This window comes from Aphis gossypii, chromosome 3, assembly GCF_020184175.1.
Source record: "Aphis gossypii isolate Hap1 chromosome 3, ASM2018417v2, whole genome shotgun sequence".
Taxonomy (NCBI): domain Eukaryota; kingdom Metazoa; phylum Arthropoda; class Insecta; order Hemiptera; family Aphididae; genus Aphis; species Aphis gossypii.
Genome location: NC_065532.1, coordinates 52,482,902 through 52,509,131, shown reverse-complemented (window position 1 = coordinate 52,509,131; position 26,230 = coordinate 52,482,902). Strand labels below are relative to the sequence as shown.

General features: G+C 25.3%; 1 protein-coding gene across 1 annotated transcript; it reads left to right on the top strand.

The window, feature by feature from the left end:
• Nucleotides 1-147: 147 nt before the first annotated feature.
• Nucleotides 148-25,766, top strand: LOC114119236 (ATP-binding cassette sub-family G member 1-like). The gene is made up of 10 exons (XM_027980736.2): nucleotides 148-810; nucleotides 15,840-15,957; nucleotides 18,924-19,259; nucleotides 21,731-21,972; nucleotides 22,527-22,661; nucleotides 22,731-22,864; nucleotides 23,414-23,582; nucleotides 23,683-23,783; nucleotides 24,160-24,315; nucleotides 24,866-25,766. Exons 1-10 carry the CDS (start codon nucleotides 660-662, stop codon nucleotides 25,205-25,207), a joined length of 1,884 nt encoding a protein of 627 aa, XP_027836537.2. The 5' UTR covers nucleotides 148-659; the 3' UTR covers nucleotides 25,208-25,766.
• The last annotated feature ends 464 nt before the right edge of the window (nucleotides 25,767-26,230 follow it).

Below are 26,230 nucleotides of genomic sequence, written 5' to 3'. Positions count from 1 at the left end.
AGTTAGCGTGCCGTGGCATTTACCGCATGCGACACACGTTATCGGCGTCGGTCCTATAAAAAGGGGAGTGGTGGGCGGCGGCGGCGACGGAGGGCACAGAGCAATGATGATAATAATAGTAATAATAATAATATATCGAGCTCAACACACTAGACAGTACACTACTGTTCACCAGTAGTGACAGCCGCCGGTCGTCCGTCGTCAGTGTTTCACGTATTTTTCCCTCTCAAAATTATAATTTTTAAATTGTAGCTCCCGCATGGCCGTTGTACGGAACCGCCGAAAACGATCGAAATAATTATAATACAAATTAAAACGAACACGTGAAAAACGAGCTCCCGAACGAACGGAAATAAAATTAGTTTTTTCGTGATCGATAATTTTTTTGTTTTGTTTACGACTCGTTTTGCGTACGACAAACCGCCGGGTGAATTCCCGTGTTTATATTATAGACGACGGACACGGTTTTGAAATGTATCCTTACCGCATCCGAACGTAACGTGATACACCTCAGTCGTCGTATTTTGAGAATTATTTATACAAACACTATAAGCATACACACAACCCCATTCGACTGCCTGTTTTCTTCAACTCCTTGAAAGCTCACACTTAAAGTTTGTTTTGAAATACTCAATTCGTGTACTCCAAACGGAGAAGTGATGGCGGACGACGTTAAGTATAGGACTGATGACGCGTCCAATAACAACGTGACCGGTAAAAGAATGCAAATGTTTCCGAAAAAGGCCGAAGTTGACTTGTCGTTTCAAAATCTCACCTACACCGTAAATACGTTCAGCAAGTTCAAAAAAGGTTAGTGTCGGCTCTACGCTACTTACCTAAGTATAATATAATATTTAATGACGAAACTAGGCTGTACTTTGATAAAATACTGATAGCCGATAGGTAACATGTATACGGGTAGAAAATCATTAGTTCATCGTAGTATTAAGTTCGTACAATAGGTACCTACCAATATACCTATGTATACAGTATACAGTATACACTGTACAGTGTACATGCTTCCAGTCTATTAGAAAATCGAAAATGATGCACCTACCTGTTATATCATAATTTTTATTTATCGAATTATTTTTATTTTAGTATTATTATAGTAATCAATTTTTTACAAAAACAATTATATCGACAGTTTGTACTAAAAATAAGTTTTAGTAGTACCTAATTTGCGATAAATTGATCTCACACAAATGAGCATAATACAATATTATTATATCAATGTGTTAATTATTATTAATATTGTTTAGTGTTTTTAGATTTAAAAGTAGATATTATAATAAGACTGTGCCTTATTATATAATCGAAAACTATATTTAAAAATCATTATTTTGAGGAAGTGAAATATTTTGAATGAAACTTTCGAGAAATGTTGATTGTAACGTGTGTTTGGAAATAATGTATAATATAAGTATTATAACATGCATTACATTAATTACTTATACAGTTTGTATATATACAACATGTCTTGTCTACTTAACAATTTTATATTTGTATTGTACCCATGAAATAGGTATATTTATTTTTTTGAGAACCGTTATAAGATTGCATATTAAATATAATTTTCTAAGAATATAGAACCCAAAGTATAAATTAATAAATACGTAAAACTAATTATTGAAACAGAATTTAAAATGTCAATATTGTTTTTAAATTAATTCTATTAAAAAAATAATAATAATAATAAATAAAAAATTATTAATTACATTAAGTATACAATTATACTTATTAGATGAATACTGAATACTGGCTAATGAATACGGTGGTTATAATATATATATGTGTGTGTGTGTGTGTTTAAAACAAATTTAAACGTTTGATAAAAATAAAATAAAATTGTAAATAATCATATATTTATATGTGTAGATATTAGAATACTATAGATTATATTTCATAGGAAGAAAAGATTATCAAAATAAAAAATAAAATGATTGTCAAGGTAAAATATGGGGGTCAAGCTTATAAGAATAATATAAATAGTAAAATACAGTTAAAAAAAATAAAGCTGATAAAAAAATAATACTTTTTTACAAGTTATAATGAATTAAATAAATTATTAACAAAGCTCGACAGAATATATCAATTACGTGTGGTCACTCACCTCGCTTCACTCATACCGAATATCGATGCTAGAGAGTTGTTATTTCATTTGTTAGGTACCATTATAAATTTTAAATTAATAATAGATACATTATATTGTATTCGACATACGATTATAAACAAGGCTTGTCAGCTTATAATGTTAATTAATTATAGAACGTTTATAAGTTATAACATTATAAAAAATTGCTCGTTAAAAAAAAAGAGTAAGGAATTAAGATATTCAAAGTATATAGAATAATATAATATAGTATCATACTATATTTAATCACTTTATACATAACACCCTATTCTTATACAATAATTGTTATTATTTGAAACTTTTATTATTATTATTAGTTCATATTATTTGCACTACTAGAAAATCATAAAAATGTATATACACCTATAATTTAACTCCTATAAAGGAAGGAAAGGAAACATTTGTTTTATAAATTATAAGCATGTAATCGTATAAAAATGTAATTTTCGAGGTATTTTTTGTACAAGTTTCGTTTTGTATCTATATCTTCAATCCTGCGTCAACGGTACAACTTCAAATTCGGTGAACATTTTTCTACTATAATATCAATTATCTATTATTGTATCCAGTATCCAGTATTCAGTAATATATTATAAGATAAAAGTCTTCAACAGACAATAACAGTATATAGTTTTTAGCCTACATTAACTTATAAGCTAAAAGTATATATTAATAAATGTTATAATATACTTACCTATACAGAATAATAATATTTACAATTTTGGATTTAAATTTATTTTGTAGAAAAATTTAAAATTGCTCTGAGTTCTCTTAAGGACCTGATATGACGGAGGGTCCTTGAAGATTTTGCTGACTTTAATACACTATTGGGGCTGTTGAAACGTTTTCTTTAACTGTTTGTGGTACAAATTGATCCTAATATTAAGACTTTTTTAAATTACACAATATATATTACAAAATATGTATAGTATTTATTTAATATATTATAAGTATTGATTTTTTTTTTCAAAAAACAGTAAGTTATAACCCAAGTTATAGCTTATAAAGTATATCTACGTAATGTAGTTTTCCAAAATGATTGTATAGCTTACAAATAATACACAATTTTAATTTAATTGTACATTAAATAAACATAATATGTTGAATCTTCAATAGTTATCAATTTATCATAAAATTATATAGGAAGTATAATAATACTAGTCGCTTAATAAATATTAATATATTAATATCTACGTTTAATTCGATGTTCTCTGTCAATACCTATAGTATTTTATCAATGCCAAGGTTAAATTACTATTCTATATTTTGATATTTCTAGATTCCTATATTTATTTGTAGTTGTCATCTATCTGCCACTCATCACTTAAAAATATACACTATGAATAATTTATAATGAATATACCTACCTTAAAACTTGGATTTTAACTCTTGTTAGTATTTCATTTTTACATATTAAATTAATTCTATTTGAATTATTTGATTAAATCATCACATTAAGTATGCACAATTTTAAATTTCTTTTGAGATTTCGTTTTTGAATATTTTAAATAGATTTATGATTTATTTATTGAATCTATATCCAAATACATTTAATCATATGTGAGTTATTTAAAAATGAATATTTATTTTATAATATTATATAGGTACTAAAAATTATTATAATAGAAGATAATACAATTATTTTTTCAATGGAACAAAGAGCACGCATCCGGTCCTTCCGATAAAATCAAAAGTCGTTGAAACTATATTTGTCAATTTTTTTGGTAGTCATCGGAGCATTACCACAAAATTTTTACTGTGATACGTTTCAATTAGATAGATAAACTCAGAGTTGACATTCTAAATAAATTATTATTTATTATTAATAATCCACCGTATGGGATGTACCTATCATTTAATACGAGTAGTTTTTTTAAATAATATAATATTAACCTGGAAAATTTAGTTGATATTTAATTCGATTATTTTAGTTTTAAACTAAATAAATAAATACAATTTAATACTGAATAAAAAATTAAAAACTACAATCATAAGGATAGGGATATTGTTCTTCAATAATTATAATATTACTACCAATATAGTTCCTTAATTTTGAATTTTTGTTACTCTTAAATTTCATTTTTTATAAATATAAATAAACATTAAATGCACACTACTGCACTGCGAAAATGAAAAAAATAGCACCTATATATAAAAAAAAATAATTAAATTAATGATAGTTAAGACAATAAATTCAAAAAAGTGACTAAAATAAATTAAAAGTGAAAAGTAGCTGATAATTTATTGCTCTACTGTATACTAAGAAAAACAATTCTAAGAGTATTCAGTCAGTTAGTCTACCAGCATAGTGTATAATCTAAGTACCTACCTATATTTAATCATTTGTTTTTTGAAAGTGTTATCATAGTACCTAATTAATTTTACTAATAGTATTACGATAGGTTGATAGCATTTTTTCTAAAAATAACGTAATATACTATTGTATAATATATATTATTATACAATTTTAAAAAAATTAGAAATTTTTTACATTTTTAACTAAAAAATAATTTCTAAATATTCGTTATAATGTCCAATTTTTAACTTAATATATTTGTAAATAAAAATCGTGCCTATGTTTCTTCCGTTTTCTTAAATACTTAATTGTAAAAACAATTTATGAGCAATTTTTATTAATTTTTCGAGCCTTTAGACTGAAAATTTTTTTTATCTAAAATCTAAATGCTTTTATTTTATTTTTTGAATTATAACTTTTTGAAGTCGATTGTTAAAAACTGGTTTTTTGAATATTCTTTTTTTTTCTTTCCTTTTTTGATTAGTTAATAATAATATAAAATATTATTATAATATATAATATTATATTATATGTAGTTAATGGCGGAAATTTATACGCGAGCTTCAATGTTAATAATATAAATAATATACGAGTTCCTTATCTAGTTAGTATAGAAGTCTGTGTTTGTACCACTCCCTTAAAAAAAAACCAGCTGTATATACTTTTCTTCAAAAACAGATTGTTGAAAATCTAATGTTTTTACTAATCCAAAAAGCGCTGAGAAACAAAAACAAACACCGAGACACACCTAAATCATTGAAAAATAAATACATTCAGTGTTTCGCTCTGATTCTAAAATTGGATGATAAGTTTTTATAATATGATTATATTATAAATTAAATGACAGATTACAGAAGTATGGTGAATCAAGATTCAAGAATAAACTTGATGACTGTAGGTTGTCGTCTGTCGGTATTGATACTTAATGCAGACGTGACGACTTACGTCGATCGCGTTCTATCTCTTTAGTATTTTTGTGCACTGTTACACGATGATGATATCATATAAAAATTATGAATCATTATAAATAATTTTTTTGTAGCTTCGATAAGATTCGTTATTAGTTATACTTTTTATTAGATTAGACTTTAGCTAATATTATACAGTACAATGTACATATTTGTTGATGTGCTGTAATAAAATTTGGTTGAGAAAAAGTATTACCTGCCACTTTACTCCTTTTATCTAAGATTGAAACACTTATAAATTATAATAAACTATAATTAAATATCTGATTGAATAATGATGTATACTATTTATAAATATTATATTATTTACCAAGTTCTAAATTATATATTTCTCTGTACTTACATAAAAATATAATATTAACAATAGATTCACTATTTAATTGTAAAACGTAGAATAAAATATACAATAATGATATTTTTACAAATTTATTTAAAGCATACAATATAATAATATACCTACGTAATATACGAGTACTCGTATAAAATACTTACAAAATACAGAACTAAAATATATTTACTTAAACGTCATGTTGCGTGCTTATAAATAATTATTATTTATCATTTTAATTCAAAATAGTTTAACGCGCTCAAATAATTTTAATATTTTATAAATTTAACTTAATTATGCCGTTGAACTCTAGTTAACCTAATCGATGTAAGACAAATGTATCATATGAGTAATGGTATAAAACATTAATGTGCCAAAGTCCTTAAGCCTAAAGGATTAAATGACTTATGGGAGACTTATATAAGCATCTGCAATAAATAACAGTTATTTTGTATTTTTTTTTCTTTACTTTTTGAAATTGTTTTATCATATAACATAAATATAAAAATGAATGTAATAATGTATATTATGTTAATAAATATTGTTATCTGATTTATTTAAGACGAAAACTAAATAATATTGAATTAAATTTTAAAAATATGAATCATTGTTCATTATAACATGCGATATTAATTAATTTCTTAATATGATTTACGATATATCTATACATAATACTATACATGGGCACATAATATTGTAACAATTACCATCTGTCATTTACTCATTTGTACAATTAATTACTTAATACTTCTAATGTAATGTTTAAATCTTAACCACAGTATGAGTGGTCAGGTTAAATTATTTTAAAGAATTATGATTTCAAAATAGTTATTTAGCCGTTCTATAGATTTTTATTGGTAAACATTTGATTTATAAAGTTGAAATCTATACGTTTAGCATAGGCAAATACACGTTTTAGCTATTATAATTATAGTTAATTTAATTTATACCTACTGTATATTGTATACTGTCGGAACTTGGATTGATAAGAACTATTTGTTTTAACAAATATATTTTTGGCGTAATTTTTAATTTATTTTATATTTGTTATGCTAATTACATAACTAGGTACCTACGGGTTATTTGAATATTTTTAATTCTTTACTAATTGCTAAATCATACTCGAATATGACAAGTGATTGTATAATATATTAAGTTTATTGTTAATAATAAGTGATGATGTTTAGATATTGTGCTATTAATTGTTCTTAGTTTTTTGAATGTAAATATTTTTAAAAGTATTATTAGTATTTTACTTAATTTTTTTAATGTATGGTCATCAAGATTCAAGGTTAAAACTTAGTGTATTATGTTTTTTTTTTTAATCAAAATATCCAGATTTTCTAATGAAATTATAATACATATTTGAAATGGCAAATAAATTCTCTATGTAATATTGTCTTTGGAGCAGAATGTAACGTTTATACGCACTATTACGTACCGAAATCAAATGACTATTAATTGTTTCAATTTTTTATTTCGTCAAAAGTTCAAGTTCAAAACAAATATGAGTCAAGTCAAGTTGATTTTTTTGTAGGAAATGTTTAGTACACTAAAATGAATTGTATTAGTCTTAATATACTCATCTTCTAATGTTTTATTTTTAAGATATCGATTGAAAGATATATGTTGCTTCTTTGTCATCTCTTCGGAGTTTGGACACAATATAACCCGTATATATATATTATATATAATAATAATATATTTATATTTAATTTATATTATATATATATATATATATATATATATATAATATATATATATATATAATATAAATTGATTAACTATAATAATATAGTAATTAATAAGTGTTATTTGTATGAGTATTATTTTTGATTTTTGATCGCTGGTGCATCCATTTATGTCTACAACAATATTATTACTTTTATACCTTACCCATCTGTAAGCTCTAAATTATGCAGATGCTGTAAAAAAAAAAATGTACAAGATCTTTGATTTTTTCTATTTATTTTCTATTTTAAGCTAAATGTAATAAAATATAATAAACATTCTTCCTAAAAACCAATGTTAGTCTTTTTTTTTATATTCATGACAAATGCATTTTTTTTTTTTGAATAATAGTACATAATATATAGAAAAAACTTAAGTTAACATTTTTTAGATTACTATAGATTTTAATTTAGTTAAAAAATAACGGAGTAGGTAAACTAAATCTTTAAAAATCATACTATTAAAATTATACAAGTTTATTATATTAGTCGTACAGGGCAATATTATAATAAATTATTACTACCTATATACTAAAGTGATAATAATAGTTTAAAATTAACATACATATATAATATATATTTTAGTAATAGTTGATTTTGAAATAGCTTGTGGTCGTAATCGGAATTGGTTTTTTGGATGGATGTCACGTTTTTATTTTATGACTATTGCACGGTTTACTTTTGTCATGACTATGAGAATAGTTGATATTTTTCTGTATAAAACCATTCTGAATAGACAATACTCAATAATTATTATAAATCTCGTTTGTTGATTTATGTACTAAAACAACAATTAGGGTAGTTATATGACTTATACATGATAACATATACCAGTATCTGCAGTGGTTGCCCACACTCTATAATTATTGAATATTATAATAATATTATAATATTATAACATTCGTTTATCAACGGATACACGTGACGCGTGACAGTTTTCAATAAGCAGCGAAAAAAAAATTTAAATAAAATATAATATAATATACATACACCTATCGCCATACATAAACAGTACACAGTACACACCAATAGCTTATATGTTTGAGTTTTAATAGGATGTGGTATACTCTCCTTCCTGTTTTGGCGATTAATTGTCCTTGATAATATTGTATAGGATAGTTGTGATATTAATTTTTATCATCGTCTGAGTATATTATATTCATGTGATTCAAAATAATAACTTGATGAAACATCGCCTACGCCGACGCCGACGCCGACGACACGTAGGTACGATATTTTGATATTGTCGGCGCGTCTCAACGCAGTTGCGTGTGTGACGTCTATACGGAACGCGACAATGCACAAAATATATAATATGAATCACACCGTACATGATGGTTATAGCTGTAGTCGTGTCGTCACTTCTGGTTTTTGTTAGTGATTTTTTATTTCGATCCCGCCATGCTTAGTGTAATGATTATTTGAGGCGTCACGACTGAGATCTAAAAAAATTGGTCCCTATTTGTAGTATTATTTGCCATTCCGTTGTACATTTTTCTCAAATAAAATGTTATGTATTTATATTTACGGTGGAACCTCGATAACTCAAACTTCTGTATAAGTCAAATTTTCAATAACTCGAAGGAATGCCTTGATCCCTGCCAAAAAGAAATTAGTAGAAAAATAAATGTATTCAAATATAAAAGGAAAACTTTTAACTTTTTGTTTTCTTTTTATATTTGAATACATTTTTAACCCTTTTTAGGGCCAGGCTGTTAAAAGTTGAGTGAATTTGGAAGAACATTTGACTATTTATTTATTATAATATTTTATTTTATAGAAATATAGAATATTAGAATTGATACATATTTTACTTTTTATCCACCTATACTTGATTAAAGGTATAAATATATAAAGCTATACTTTTAAATAAAATGAATTATTTACCTAATGCCAAATATATAGTTTTAAAATGGAGAATGAAAAGATAACAATAAGAAATACTAAGACTTTAATACTGGTATTAATTCATATTTTAAACTTAGATATTTGTAAGTTTGTAGAATAAATTACGCCTCCCCCTCATGGTATAGGTATTTAAAAATATTAAATATAATATATTTAATTATTTACTTAACTATGATTTATGTTATATAAAATATTAAATTGGTTCTATTAGATAGGTATTATATTGTATACACATTCTATAAAAATATTTCAATGTATTATGTACCACAATGTATATGCTGAAAAATATTGAACATATTATAATGTTTACAAATAGTTTATGCCATTCGATTTTAAAATAGATATGCATTTAAAACTAATTAAAACTCATAACCGCAAGTAGTTAGTAAAGTTTCTACACAAATTGTAGTTTATTATTAATTATTAGTGAATTATTGTGGCAACTGGAGTCTTGGTGACCTTGAACCGGGTTGCTTTCTGTAATGTCAATGCCCGACTAACAATAATAATCGAAAGTGTATATAATATAGTCTTATATAATAATAAATATAAATCACGGACTCTGAGTTTTTATTGAATTTAAAATAATATTTGATTTTGTATAATTTATTATTGTTAAAATTTGTTGGTTGATTATTAAATATATACAATAAACCCAATATAAACAAAGAGTTGTATATTGTATTGACTTAACCTCTTCTATCACTAATTGGTTATAATGGTTTCATAAATAGTAAATAATTTATAATATTATTAAGCCAACTAATAAGTATTTCTGATGCTTTATGCCAAAAAAAGTTCTAAAATTATCTCGAATAACGCTTGAAGGCACGCATATTTAAATGTTTCCAACTATTGAATTACATAAAACTTGTATTATGTTTTATTAAATATTTTTATTGTGTTCCTACTTGCTTATCTTATTATTAATATTATATGGTTAGATACGTTTCCAATTTTATTGTTTTATTTCAATTATCTTATATATCTTTAAATTTCAAATATCTTAATTACATTTTTAATTCGAGTAATTATATTTTTATATAGCTATGGAAATAATGATGATTGTGGTCTATTATATATATTAATATAATACTTTATTGTTCTTTTTTACGGTACATTTTTTCAAAATAATAATAATAAAATCAATTTTATAAATATTTTATGTTAGGTAGGTATATATAATATGTTTAAATGTATCACTCAATTACTCGTAAATATAATTATTTCGAAATCTTTAAAAAAAATGTATTGTTATACTTAGCATTAACGTTATTAGAATTTTTTACTTAAAGTAACTTAAATTTACATTTTTTATTGAAATAATATGGTGAAACAATACAACCGACAATAGTTAGTTTAATTCAATTTATTGAAACATTTGAATATTTAATATCAAATAAAAATGTTTGAAGGAATAACTTCTATTTGACATTTATAAAATATTATAATTAATAAATATAATAATCTTCCCACTTCTCAAATAATTCCGATTTTTTTTGAGTTATTATAATTCGATATTTTAATTCAGTTCAATAACCTCTTATCATTGTTCCTATTTCTATCATTGCTATGTAAATTCATGAAACAAATTTACTATAAGGATTTCAATAATTAAACCCTATAATTAATCGCCCATTTATCAAAATGATAACATTTTACTAAATTAATAGTAAAGGTTAAAATCAGAAAAAATGTAATATATTTCTCAACTTTTGACATTGTATTACAGAGACCAAGTTCTATAAATACTATTATGCTATTGTAGAATGATTTATTTATTGCATTACGAAATAAATGCAATGAAATATAGTTTTTAATTTTTATAACTAACAGTATTATAGGAATTTTACTATGGAAATTCTAAGTAAAATGTAATTATATAATCTATTCTTCTAAATATTTTATATTTATTACTATAATATTATATAGAACATAACATTTAATAAGATTTATTCATTATCTAATCTAGCTTATTTACTTTTAGATTTTGAGAGTAGCTCCGAGTTATGATGATGCATAATGATGTTTGTTTTTTTGTTCAGAAAACATAACATTATATAGAATGGCTTCTATGTCTCCATTATGTTCATATACTGGATTTAATGGTACATAATAATTATTGGTCGGAAATTGAGTATAATACTATAATGATAATTTAATCTTTGTTTAGTCAACAAAAAACAGTTTAAAGTTAATGATAATAATTATACAATTATTGAACACACTCAGACCAACTAATCAAAAAAATGGTTTCGAGTAATAAATGTTTACATTTTAAATTATAACAAACAAATTTTCAATTAATTTATAAATTATAAATTAACAAATTTCTATTTATTGCATATTAACCAATTGTTGATTTATTTCAGTAATTGAATAACTATTTTTTTTTTTTTGGTCAATAATTATTATTTAAATTATATTGGATCCTTTAATTCCTAAATCCGCAAGTCACACTATTTTGAAAATAAGTAATTAAAATTGCAATATTTTATTTATATTTAATAAAATATTAACGCAAGTTTAAATAATTCTATGCGTCATGCATGATGGATTGAATAATAATGTAGCATAAGTGGTGTACAATTTTTCAGATTATTTTTAATGTTGTTATGTTCAATATTTTAATCATAGTACTTGTTTTTTGGTATTTATAAACTTAAACTACATAATATATATTATATTATAAAGTAATGATTTAAAATTGTATTATTTAAAATCAAAATATGTAAATTTTATAAACATACAAATAAATAAGTATAGTCTAACTTCTTGGTTTAAAAGCTATTTAACTAATAGAAAGCAAACAGTTAAAATTAATGGAATTAATGGTAACATGTATGAAATTAAATATGGAGTACCTCAAGGTAGTGTATTGGGCCCTATTTTATTTATTTTGTATGTTAATGAAATCTGTGATTCTAACATTGAGGGTTCAATATAGCAACATAATATGTGGATGATACCTGTTTGGTTTTCTCACATGATACACTTTGGTAGGTGTATATGAAAAATCCATAACTGGTTTTCATATTACAAATATTGAAATAAATAAATCTATCCTTGAACATAGAAAAAACAGTGTTTATTCCGTTCTCTATTAATAAATCTGATTCTACTGTTAGCTCTATTATATCAATCCATGAATGCTCGAATACCACGAACTGTAACTCAATTAACTATAAGAAATAAAGAAATAAAGTTCTAAAAATAAGATATTTAAGATTAATTATTGATAATAACTTGAAATTAACTTACGTGTTAACAACCTATTAGGAAAATTACTACGCTTCATATCTTATAATAATATGTTCAAGTTAAAAAAAATAATTCCAAAGCAAACAATGAGATTAGTTTATTTTCTCTATACCAATCCAATTTTCAGTACAGTTTATTAGTATGGGGTGGTCTTAGACACTATGTATTAAATTCTCTAACAATTAACCAAAATAATATTATTAGAATTTGCCTAAATTAGCATTCACTACAAGGATCTACAATTGAAAATTATAAAGAATTTGGGGTCTTGCCAGTAAGACAATTATTGTATAAAAAAAATAGCAATTATGTTCATTATTAAACAACTTAATATTGATCAATTGAATAATGTTAATAATCATAAAAGAAAAATTAGAAAATATGATTTTGCAGTTAAGTATACTAATACATTGTTTGGCCATACATTTTTAGATTACTTAGGCCCGACTTATTATAATTATATGCCTCTAGATCTTAAAAGAAATATTAGTACACGTGAAAAAATTAATGTTTAAGAATTATTATACAAACATATATTTTTAGAATTGAATAATAATGTATTTTAATTTTCTATTTTTATTGCATACCTACTATAATGTTTGTGTTTTTTCATTATTCGTGTATTGTATAGACAATAGAAAAAATTTACTAAATATTTAATGTGTAATACATAGTATTCATACATAAACATGTTTGTGTATCATACGTATACAACTAGAAATAGATTTTATTTTATTCTGGTTCTATTTTCATAAATCTGATTTTGAATATAAGTCAGCGATAACCATTATTGTTTTTAATTTTCTATATATCTAGATTTTTTTATTATTATTATGGACAAAACTTATTAAATAATTTCGAAATCCTTAAAAATTATGTATTGTGTATGTTGAAATTCATTTTAACATAATATGCACTGTAAACAATATTGTGTGCTGTAGACACCTTATAGATAGGTACTTAGTAACGAAAATAGTAACTATTTGGTGGTCGATAAAATGTTTTGTTGAAGTTAAATTAAAAAAACAAACCATAATACCTATCATAAAATTTAATCAACGATAATTTTATAAATTCATATCCTGCTGCTGTGTCATATTTGGTGACATGCAATAACAATTATAAAATTAAAAATGTAAGTCTATAGTTATAGGTTTTATTTTTCTCATGTTATAATAATCCAAGACCAAGTTGATGGTTTCCGGTATAGAAGATACAGTAAAAACTGTAAACAATTAACACCCCGCGGGAGTTTTACTATTCAACTAGGATGTAATTATAAATTATATCATTGTAATAGTTATTTACGAATATCACTTGGCAGTAGCAGAATAATTTCGGATAAGCGTTACTGCTGTTGTGCATCGTTGGCCTTCGATCTGAATAATATAAAATACGTACAAGGAGCCTACAGAATATCATTATGCGGGTAACTGGGCAAGTTGAGTGTCATGGCCGTCGAATGACCTAAATTATATTCATGTTCGATCTGCAATAATTAATTGGATAATTTCTGTTTTATATTACTTATAATATCATGATATAATAATAATATGATATAATACCGTTGTTTATTGAATAAAATGAAACAATATATTGTTTACATACAGTATAGACGAAGAGCATTATTCAATAATAAAAGTTATATATAACTAGGTGGTATACGGAAATACATCGAAAATAAAAACTGCTATATTTTTATTTTACTTGTATTTTATTTAATTATTTGTTCGATCACTTGTAATATATTGATAATATAAATATATAATATAATAATAGTATAATAATATTATGTAATATAACATTGATTATTAATGATAAACATATAAAACTATATCATGAAAAAATATTTCATCAACTATTCTATGTAAAAAAAAAAAAATGGCTAATTATACTACCTATCAAAGTACAAAAATAAATAAAGTAATACCCAGATATGTGTATGTCACCTGTGGTTGTAGCCTTGGAATGTGCAGTATAAATAAAGGTGAACCTGCAAGTAGAATTAAATGTTTAGTAAAACCATATTTATCCGACGCTAGAGTTGTACAATCATATTTTTAATATCTAAATATCAAATGATATAACTAGCGATTTCCGCCTTGAAATTCGTTTCCGTCCCAACGAACCGTCAATCCAACGTTTAGTTCTTTGACGACATTGCTGTTCCATATATCTAATACGACCTTTGAGTTCCTTACATAAAAACCTGATATGCTGATTATTTTATTTTTATTTTTAATTAAACTTTAAGGTCCGGGTCGAGGATACGATCAGAGATCGCATCAGAAAGATTATTAGACTAAACCTGATCAAGCTCAAATTTTTTTTAGCAGTATTATCACTACACACGTTATCAAATTTTACTTATATAATATATAAATAGTAAATACTACATTATATACCTTAGTGTGCTCTATGAGTATCTCGTATCAAACATTTTCGTGTCAAACTAATATATATTTTGAATTCCTGTTCTTTTTCCAGCTAAGTAGGTGCTGTTCATACTATTGATAAGATATTTTTACAATTATTTATTAAAAAAACAAAATATGAAATAAAGATTGATTGAATTAGAACTATTAAATTTTATTCATAGTTTAAAATAATAATACAATGTTCTTATAGTTAAAAGTTAAAACAAGTCGCAATGTTTCTTAATAAAACTCAACTTCAATTATGTGAATTATTTGTTTTTTTTTTTTTTTTAATAACTGTAAAGATAGATTAACAATTATATTTTATAATAGTAGGTATAAACATAGTAATATACACTTCTTTATTTGTTATTACTTATTACCGTTATGTCTCGACAGTCGAAAATATTAAAATATTAAAGTATATAAAGTATATATTATTATGTATTATTTGACGTGTAGAAACTGTAGAACGTGTCATAATATTAATGTGGTTTATTAAGTATACATTTTCTTAAATTATAATCTGATATACCTAATTAAATCTTAATTTTTGATTTCTTTAATACTATTAGTATAATATAGTATATTGTATTTATGTAATAGACAGCGTTGAGTGAAGTGTATATCATAAAAGCTTTGCTAACATCGCAAGCGTGTTACGTATACATAAATATTATCACTAACCTATTGTATGAGTGATCTATGATTTAAATAATAATATACTTAAGCTAGGTACCAAAATACGTATAATTAAAAATTGTCATGGTTGGTAAATATTTGTTTTTCGTTTCTAGTAAAAAAAGAAATTTTGCATGGAATTAACGGCAGTTTCCGGTCTGGACAACTAACGGCCATCATGGGACCGTCGGGTTGCGGCAAGAGCACATTACTCAACGTTCTCGCCGGATACTCGTGAGTGTATACAATACTATTTTAATAAACGTCGTGTATCACGGTGTGTAATTTAGTATTATGAATAGATTAAAATGTACTATTAATAAATGCTAGCTCACGCGCTATTGTTTCTTGAAGTAAAAAAACCTAAGTAGGAAATGTAATTTTTGTCGAACAAGACATCAAGTATTTTGGTTGTTGGTTTGCGTTGTATCTATATGACCTTAAGGCGACAAAAATATTTATTTTAGGTACTTGGTCACCTGGATATATAGGAAAATTGAACTATATGGTTGGGTAAAAATGCAGTTCTGAAATTATTATCAATATTTAGAAGTATTTTATACTTGAAATAAGATTTAAATTTATAGTATTTCTAATAAATAATTTTAAATTTAAAACCATATAATTAATAAAAATACGATTTCACGCAACTATGCTCATTTAAAACAATTTATTCGTTTAAAATCCATACCAACATTCCTTACAAAACTAAATCTTTACAAACTCTTTCTTAAATCTGTCTTGACAAAATGCATATCAATTTGAGCTCCGCTTAAAAAAATTCAAGTTAAATAATAGCCCTCTCCCCCCCAAAAGGCTCTGACCTACCACAAACACAATTTACAATTTGTTATATCCTAAATCAAATTTTACACTCAGTTTTACAAATTAAAACCTTATTTAAAACAATTGCAAAAACAGCTATAGAACTTATACTTGTTATCATAAGTCTTTAAATGATCTTAACAAAAATTATCTCAATAAATTCTTGCTTATCTCTCTATTAGTTGAAAAAAAATTAATGTCGTAACCTATATACCTACTTACACATTATTCTACTAACCTAAAACCCACGTTTTGTCTTCTTCAGATAAAGTTTTATTTAATGTTGAACTGTTTTCAGTAAATATTACTTATACTTAATTTACACAATTTGTCAATTTGTATGAATTGTGTAAATCAAATAAAGGGGAAATAATAACGTTGAACTAACTTTTATTCTTTGATTACACTCATGGCAATAATTGTCAGTTGATTATTTTGTTATTAAAAAAAAAAAAAAAAAATACAAATAAAAATTCAATAATTGAATAGTTTTAAATCATAAGTAAAATATACAGCAACGTAGCACTTGTATAAATATATTTTTGTACAATGTACTTAAATTAATCATGTGTTTAGTTAGTTTTCAATGTAAACACAAACCAAGATAGTTTATTACTTATCTTTACATAATATTGAACACTGTAGAAAAAAAATCTGTTATTTTATAAGAATATATACTTAACAAATGATTTGTATTTTGATTTCGATAAGCTTCCGATAAACAATAGCCATTATGTTAGTCTTTGTTCAAGATTCAATAACCATGCAGGTAAACACTGAGGTACGTGAATTATAAACCACGTGCAATATTTTATGTATACAAATTACAAATCAACACATTAGTTAGTTACCTCATAAGGAATGATAAAATTATACTTGTGTAGCTTTGACTCAGTTATTTTACCTGATTAAGACAAATATTTTTATATTTTTACAACTTACAAGTAATTTAAAAAAATGTTTAAATAATTTTAATTATTAAACATATTAATTAAAAATATTTATAGAGTAATGCACGTCAAGATTCCACAGTATTTTAGGTAAAAGACACATCTGAAGATTGTGAACACCGTAATACACATAAAACATGAAAACCGTGTCATAAATTACTTTAAAATGAAGGATATTCAATTTTTTTTTTTTTTTTTTGAAAAAATCCAATGTTAAGCTAATTTTTTATCTATATTACCTACTTAATAATCTATTGACATGAATTTATTATAAATACTTTTTTGTATTTTTAAATGAAAAAATGTCAAAAGTGTTTTTATTACACTTTGTTTTAGAGTAGTATGTAGTATATAGGTGTTCTTAATTTGTTTATTTTGATAAGATTTTAACTACCGTGAAAGTCATATTTATTATTTTTAAATAATTTAATGTAACTTTATTAATTATTACATAAATATGCATACTTATAGTATTTGATAACATCAATAATTGGAGTCTGCGTAAAATTTCCGCGTGTGACGGCGTAGCCAATTAAAATCGCACGGAGGCAACACTCCATGCATTTTTTAAATAGTTCGGACAACATCTGCACTCAAATTGCCAGTAATAATGATGAATAACTTAATATTTCCGCAATATTATATTGATGAATTATGCAATGATACATAATAATAGTATAACATGTATTGTTCATCTACAATGCGAGTTAAATATTAACCATAATATTTTATTTGTGAATTTAAATTAAATATTGGGTTTCATAAAACTCTCTAAAAAAATTGTATGCTAAATGAGTTTTATTATTTTATTACTTATATTCTATTGGCGCAATTTTTAATTTTTAAATTTAATATTAATATTAAATTAGATACTATTTTAGATAATTTTTGCATTCAATAGTAAGTTTTTATATTAAATCTGACCCATCTCATATAAAAAATAACAAAATTTTATAGTTTTTGATTTTTTTTCTGGCATAGAAATGATTGTAGTATTTGAATCATTCATTTGTACCTACATTTTGTATATTATGTATTATTGCCTGTGGTACAAGAGATAATATTTTTAAATAACTAAATGAATAAACCTAAAATTTATGGGCTTAATCAATCTTAATTTTGACTCCTTCCAACCCAAAAAACAAAACCGTTTAAATCTCTACCATAACAGGTATTTCAAGTAGTACTTGTATGTTTTATACAAATCTCAAATTTTTATCTGTACTGTAGTATAGGTGTAAATATTTTATCCATTGGAAATTTCAAAAAGCACTGAACCTCTTTCTAGTTGCGATGTTTCATATAATTTATATTTGGTTTAAGACACAAGCATTTGATCTTTCTGCAGAGACATTTTTCTAGAACGCAACCAATTATACTTTAAAATATAAGATCTGGCTGACATGATTTACGTTTACATTGCAGGATAAGTGGAAGTTCAGGCCAAGTGTATTTGAACGAATCGTTGCGAGATGAAAAACAAATGGCGAACATCAGCTGCTACATACAGCAAGACGATTACGTACGTGACCTGTTGACCGTCAGGGAATCAATGACAGTGGCTGCCCACCTCAAGTTACCGACAACCGTGTCGGCTATATCAAAGGCCAGCCAAGTGGAAGACTTGCTTGACGCGATTGGTTTGTCCGTTCACGGAGATACCATCACCAAACGCCTCTCCGGAGGCCAGAAAAAAAGACTGTCTATCGCTTTAGAGCTAATAACCAACCCGTCAATATTGTTCCTAGACGAGCCCACTACGTGAGTACCTACCGATCATCTTATAATACGTATAATAATGTGTTATTGTTATTATTGTTTCAGTTAATATTCAATGTCCCTTATAATAAATTAGGTATCTGATTTTTTATAAAGTAAATAACTATGAATAAAAATAAATAAGTAGGTAGAGAATAGAATTTTTTTAATATATACTACTCTATATACTCAGAGTCAATGTTTTTTTTTTACCATAGTATCTTTATATATCTTGTATTAAATTTTCAAAACATAGATAAAATAAAAAAAGTTTTATGAATTTTGTCAAAATTATAACTTTAAATACTTAAAAAATGTAATGAATATTGATTTTCGATATTTTCAATGCAAAAATTAATAACTTATAAGAAAACGTGTATTAATTGTTTAAGTATTTCTACTCTGCAATGAGTGTTTACCTACATTACATGTAGATACATCGGTACATGTACCTATATATTGGTACAACTGGTTGCTATAAACAATCACCATCTCGACTGGTAACATTCTAGGTGTTGCGCAAATTAACAGAATGACCCCCAGCCACAAGATATATAAATGTCAAAAAAAAAAAATTAAAAAATTGAAAATTCCTTATGCCCGTAAATAGCCAAAAAATGTTTCAACATTCTAAAATTAGTTTAGGTAAAATTTCTCATTTTTCTAACTATACAAATAAGGGTTGTGAATTTTTAAGTTTTAGATCTTCAAGTATACACTAGGTATATACAGTTTGATATAAAAACCATCCCCATTTTTAAAAATCGAAGCATTTTATCGACAACTGATATTGTAAATACTCATCTACAAAAAAATAATAACACGTTGTAAAATCAATACATTCATCACTTTGCTTAGAATATAAAATAAAAAAAATAAATAATTACATAAAGATTAGGCGGGAATACTGTATGAATTGTAAGTGTATTGTTTATGATATAGTTATAACTTATAACTTAAAAGCATTCAATTATTTGTGTAGCTAAAGTTTGGTCATAGGTTATTCGATCATTTGCTTAGTAGATACCTAAATATAATATAAATAAAATAATCATTCTTTTATTATTATTATTATTTTAATTTATTAGACTTAAAAATGATTTTAATTTAATTTTGAAGTCACAAGTATCGTTTATAAAATTGTCAATTGTATCACACCAAAAACACTTCATTATAACTCCGTGTAAAAAAAGCCAAGTTAAACAAAAAAAAATAAATTTAGTTATAATTAAATCTTTAAAATACTTGATATAATATGGAAACGAAGTAAAATGCCATTTTATAATATTACAAATACCTATGACGACAAACACGATCAATTGTAATAATAAATGTTTAGTCAACATATTGTTTAACTATTTGACAGACGTAGAAGTATACTTAAATAAATACAAATAAGTAACCACCATAGTTTTTTGCATAATTAATAATGCATAAACAATATGTTGACTAAGTATTTAACATTACAATTGATCTTATTTGTTGTCATAGGTATTTGTAATATTATAAAATGGTGTTTTACTTCGTTCCCATTTTGATTTAATTTTGAAGTCATAAGTATCGTTTATAAAATTAGTCTATTGTATAATATAATATCTAATATGTATACACTTGGTAGGCAGTGATACTTTAATAATACTTCACGAGTCAGTTACGACGTGACTCTTTTGAAGGTAACCTTTCCTAACTTTTCATTTATATAACTCATAAGTCATAACTGATATAGGTTTTGTCTTCAATATTATTTTGATGAATGATTACAGTAAAAAAACAAAAGAGGCATATACAACTAAATGAATTTTCTAAAGAAAAATGAAACTTCTAGTATACGTATTACGTATTACGTATAGCCGTATAGGTTTTTATAAAATGATCGTTTAAAATCTATTGTAATTGTAATTATGTAATCTTACGTATATACTTTTTTGATGATTTAGTATTATTTATTACGGTACAAAACCGTTGGACCAGTTTTGTTCAACACGGAAAGATCCTTTCATTGTATGTTATTATCATTATTTTCTTTGTAATTACTCTGATTCATTCACCATGACGTCATCCAGAACGTAAGCGGATGATCTCTCGCATAAAACCGTTTATAATGTATTATTATCTAGTGACATTGGGACTTTTCACTTGGCTACGTTTCAACAATATCTACATCGACCGATATTTTTCTATTTATGTTACTTAATATTAAAAATACATTTAATATAAAATCTAAATAAAAAGTGAAGTATGGTCACACAAATTTCAGAATTTTGAATCGTTCTATTTATTTTCGGAGTATAATTCATATCTAATATCTAAACGTATATTCTAGTATGAGAGTGTGACTATTGAGTATTGACTTGTCATTTGTATGTTACCTATCCCATGTTTAAATGTGATGCAAATGCAAATATAATAAAAGTTATATAGTTTAATTTATACTATGATGCGACATGAACTAAATCAAAAAAATATTTTTATAGAGGTTTGGACAGCCAATCTTGCAGTCAGTTCGTATCATTGATGGCCGACCTAGCCCACAATCAAAATCGTACCATGGTGTGCACATTGCACCAGCCTAGTGCTTTACTATTTGAAAAATTCGATCAAATTTATGCGTTGAGCTCTGGCCATTGTATTTACCAAGGACCTCCTAACTTCGTTATTCCTTATTTTGCTGAACGGACCATCGTATGTCCACCGTATCATAATCCGGCAGACTTCTGTAAGTATATATAAACAGATTAGAATTTATTTTAAAAGACTTTTTGAAAAAATTCATGTTTACCAGTTTTATTTAAAAAAATGATTTATCTTTTCGAGTGAAAATTTCAATTAAATTTATTACGAACAATTTTTATTAATTTATTCAGTCGTACTATTTGAAAAATAATATTTTTTGAGAAGTATATTTTTTAATCTACTAATAATATGTTCATCTTGTTAATTTTTAAATTACACGCTTGTAATTTGTATTGGTTGAAAACCATGCAATTGTAATATACCTAACTATTCCTGTAGAATTATTTAGAATTTTAGAAATATATTATTTTGAATAGTTATACAAAATACATATCTAAACCTTCAGAGTTTAAGTAGGTATACATAAAACGTCAAATTTAATTTTATAATATGTGATTAATTATATTGTATTTGATTTATCATGGGATAAAAATTTAGTTTTAAAATTTATTTAGATATTTTGTTTTTGTTTTTTAAATTTATTTATATTGCATATTGTTATATATTATTATATTTTTTGTTTATTATTATTATTAGTGATAGAAGTAGCAATAGGCGAGTATGGGACTGATGTATTGGTCAAACTGGCTGATACAACAAAAACCACATACATTAACGGTCACAATAACTGTCATTTAATTTCCGGTGATCAAGAATTACAACTAGAAAATGGTGCGTTTTTGTTATACCTTGTGATATACAATTATATATAATAGTGATGATAATTCGTTCATTTTATAGGTACGTTCTTAAAAAACAATAATATTGTTGACAAGAAACAGCCATTTAAAACCAAGATCTTAAACAAACCTCCATATTATTTACAGGCTTATCATTTGTATTTACGAAATGTAATCATGTACAAACGTAACAAAGTAAGTACATTATAACTAATACCAATTTTATATAAACTACATTATTGCACATTATTAAATAATTTATAATATTTATTCAAATGTACCTACAGTATAAATATAATGCTGATCGTAGTAATTTGATAAAAAAAAAAGTATTTCTCAGAAGTAAGCACTACCTATACTGATAGTGCACTTTTATCATGTAAGCATATTTGGTGCTTTTTTGACGTAAGACCTTGTTGGTCAATAAAAATTACTAAACTATAAGGCTGTAATTCCGAAACTTTCTAACATGTAACAATGCTTAACAAATCTTGGAGTTTTTTAAGTTGTGTACCGTAACATCGAGTTTTGTTCTAACGATTGTGTAGTTGAAATAAATAAAGTACTTACTCTAACAACTTTACTATAGCGTTTAAAATACACCAAATATGCTTGCTAGATGTTTTTGCAGGTATATTAAGTGTATACTACTAGTTAGTGTAAACTTCACTTACTTAAAAAATCCATTTCGAAGTTATCATAAAAAAGTTCATCCACTTTATTTTGACGTTTAATCATTTTCAGGCAAACCTTACGCTGCGGATCGTCGCCCATTTGGTTATTGCTCTTATTTTTGGATACCTATACCGTGGTGTGGGTAACGATGCGTCGGTAGTAATCAGTAACATGGTGTTCATATACGGTACCAATTTGTTTTTGGTTTACACCGGTCAGATGGCTGTTATCGTTTCTTGTGAGTATATAATATTAGTATAGTACTTTAAATAATATTTGTTATCATTGTTGTGTGAATGTATTAATATTTATAAAAACTGCTGTTATTGTTTGTACAGTTCCATTAGAATATAAAGTTTTGAAGCGGGAACATTTTAACAGTTGGTTCACACTTTTCCCGTATATGGTATCCATACTGCTAGTTGAAATACCGTTTCAGGTAAGGTCACAAAATACAATAAAAATTGGTTATATCGATTTTATTAACCTATTGAATTCATAAGTCATGTTTTGTTAATTACCTTTTTCTTATATATTATCATAAACATTAATATATTGTTAAAAACAAAAACAAAAATTTATCAATAAAGAAAATATCTATTAATAGTGGTAGAAGATTGCTTTTGAGCGATTTAAGTTTTTCTTTTTTTATTCCAATAATCGATTGATTCTACAAATAGGTATTCACATTAAGTAAAAATCATTCTTTAATTATTTATCTAAAGTGTTATAACCCTTACGAAAATAAAGGTTATGATTTTTAAAAAAGCGTTGTATGACCGATCATAATATTAATTATTTTTGTTTTATCATAGATACTGTGTTGCCTTGTCTACATCGTACCGTCTTATATAATGACGAACCAACCACTGGAATTGATGCGATTCAGTTACTTCACTATTTTTTTGGTAGTTACTTCTCTGACGTCGCAGAGTACCGGATTTTTGTGCGGCGCTACTTTGCCAGTCAAGGTAAATTTTTTTATATCATTTCTATTCACTTTGTTAATAAATACTGGTCATTTGCCAGTTTCCAATTGAAATACTATGAACCTCTTAAGACTTGTTTGAACAATAACAATTAATTAAATTAAGTAAGATAAATAAATATTATTTAAATCAAACTATTTAACGTATTACGGCGAGGGATACTTACTTACACAATATAATATATTATAGTGAAAATAGTAGTATCTTGGTGTAAATGATATATTATCAATATTTTTACCTCGACATTGTTTCATAATTTCATATATAAGTATCTATTTATTTTCAACACTTAATTGTTATTATGTATATAAAATAGGTACTATATCAATAAGTAATAACTTGTATATTGATATATGCTTTATACCTAAAATATAATTGTTTTCAAATATACTTACAATAATATGTTTCTTAATTTCATATTTTTTAATCATACCGCATAATATGGTTTATAAAAATTTTAATGAGAAACCAATAAATGCGATTATAAAAAGATATAATCGTGTGGAAGTAAAATGAATCTTTTGTATTTCAGGTGTCTGTATTCGTCGGACCAGTGTTTGTAGTACTCTTGTCTGTGTTCGGTTTCGCAATACGATTTACGGACATTCCCGCCATCTATGTGTGGCTTCACTACTTCAGTTTTGTACGAGGGTCGTTTCAGAGTCTCGTGTATACGCTGTACGGCTTCGGCAGAGACGTTTTACCGTGCTCCGACGAAATGTACTGTCACTATAAGAACCCAATAAAATTTCTTACCGAAATGGAATTTTCCCAAGTTAACATTTATCCTGAATTTTTCTACATATGCTTCTTTTTTCTGTGCACTTACGTGCTAACGACAACAGTCATTTGGTACAGGCTGAACAAACGGTAGATCTGACTCAAAACCTGCAATAGGATTGATGAGCCTTTAGCCACAGATAATTATGTATATAATTTTAAATTACGTAGCAAAATATTTTATTTTGGATGCGTAATAATATGTATAGTGTATGATGATTACTAATATACTAATGTTTTTTATATGTAAAATCTTATAAATTACAGAGTATGTGTATATAATATTACATAAGAGGCTACTATTGATATAATTATTATTGTAATGTACAATACAAAGATAAATAATTATTGTGATAACTGATAATACGTGAAGTTTATATTGTTTACCTGTGGTATGAACGACGTTGCTCTATATAATATGCTGTATAGAAGAACACACTCATCTCATAATTAAGTTCCTATAGAAAATTGTTTTTTTTGTTTTCTTATAAAAATGTTTTATTTAGGAACGTACTTATGGCACTTTTTTTTTTATTTGTCTGTCACAAAATACGTTAAGTTTTTCAATACCGTTTGATTTGTTAATAATAATATTGTAATGTTTTTTTTTACTCGCCGTCTATTTTTGTAATACACAATATTATTACGTTTTATGTCAAATAATTTTTTAATGTTTCTACTTCTATCGATATTATATTATTCCGTTCGTCGAGCGAAAAGAAACTACGACGGATAGTTATTACTTTATTAATATAATATTATGGATGACCAGTTGCAGAACACCAGTGCGTCTACTAACTAGATTCATAGATTCAGATGGATTTTAAGTTAATCGAGTTCAGAGACTTAATATAATGTGAAATTTTAACATAACAAAAAATAAATTTTAAGTCAGAATTTGAAATTTGGATACCTACCTACCCTATCACCGCCATGATGTACATTTGGTAATTTTGTTGATAACGTAACTTAAGCCGTAAAAAATCATGCCTTACTCAAAATAAACGATGTTTGAGTTACTTCACTATTGCCCTGATGAAATGACAATACCAGTTGTCATTGTAATTTTAATATTATTGTTATATCGCAACGTATGTTAGACCACACCCAAACGTTA

Excerpts from the sequence above, each read along its gene's own strand:
- LOC114119236 (XM_027980736.2), top strand. The coding sequence starts at position 660 with ATGGCGGACGACGTTAAGTATAGGACTGATGACGCGTCCAATAACAAC. Across the intron at positions 811-15,839 it reads GTTCAGCAAGTTCAAAAAAG|TAAAAAAAGAAATTTTGCAT; the intron begins GTTAGTGTCGGC and ends TTTCGTTTCTAG. Across the intron at positions 21,973-22,526 it reads TCATAATCCGGCAGACTTCT|TGATAGAAGTAGCAATAGGC; the intron begins GTAAGTATATAT and ends TATTATTATTAG.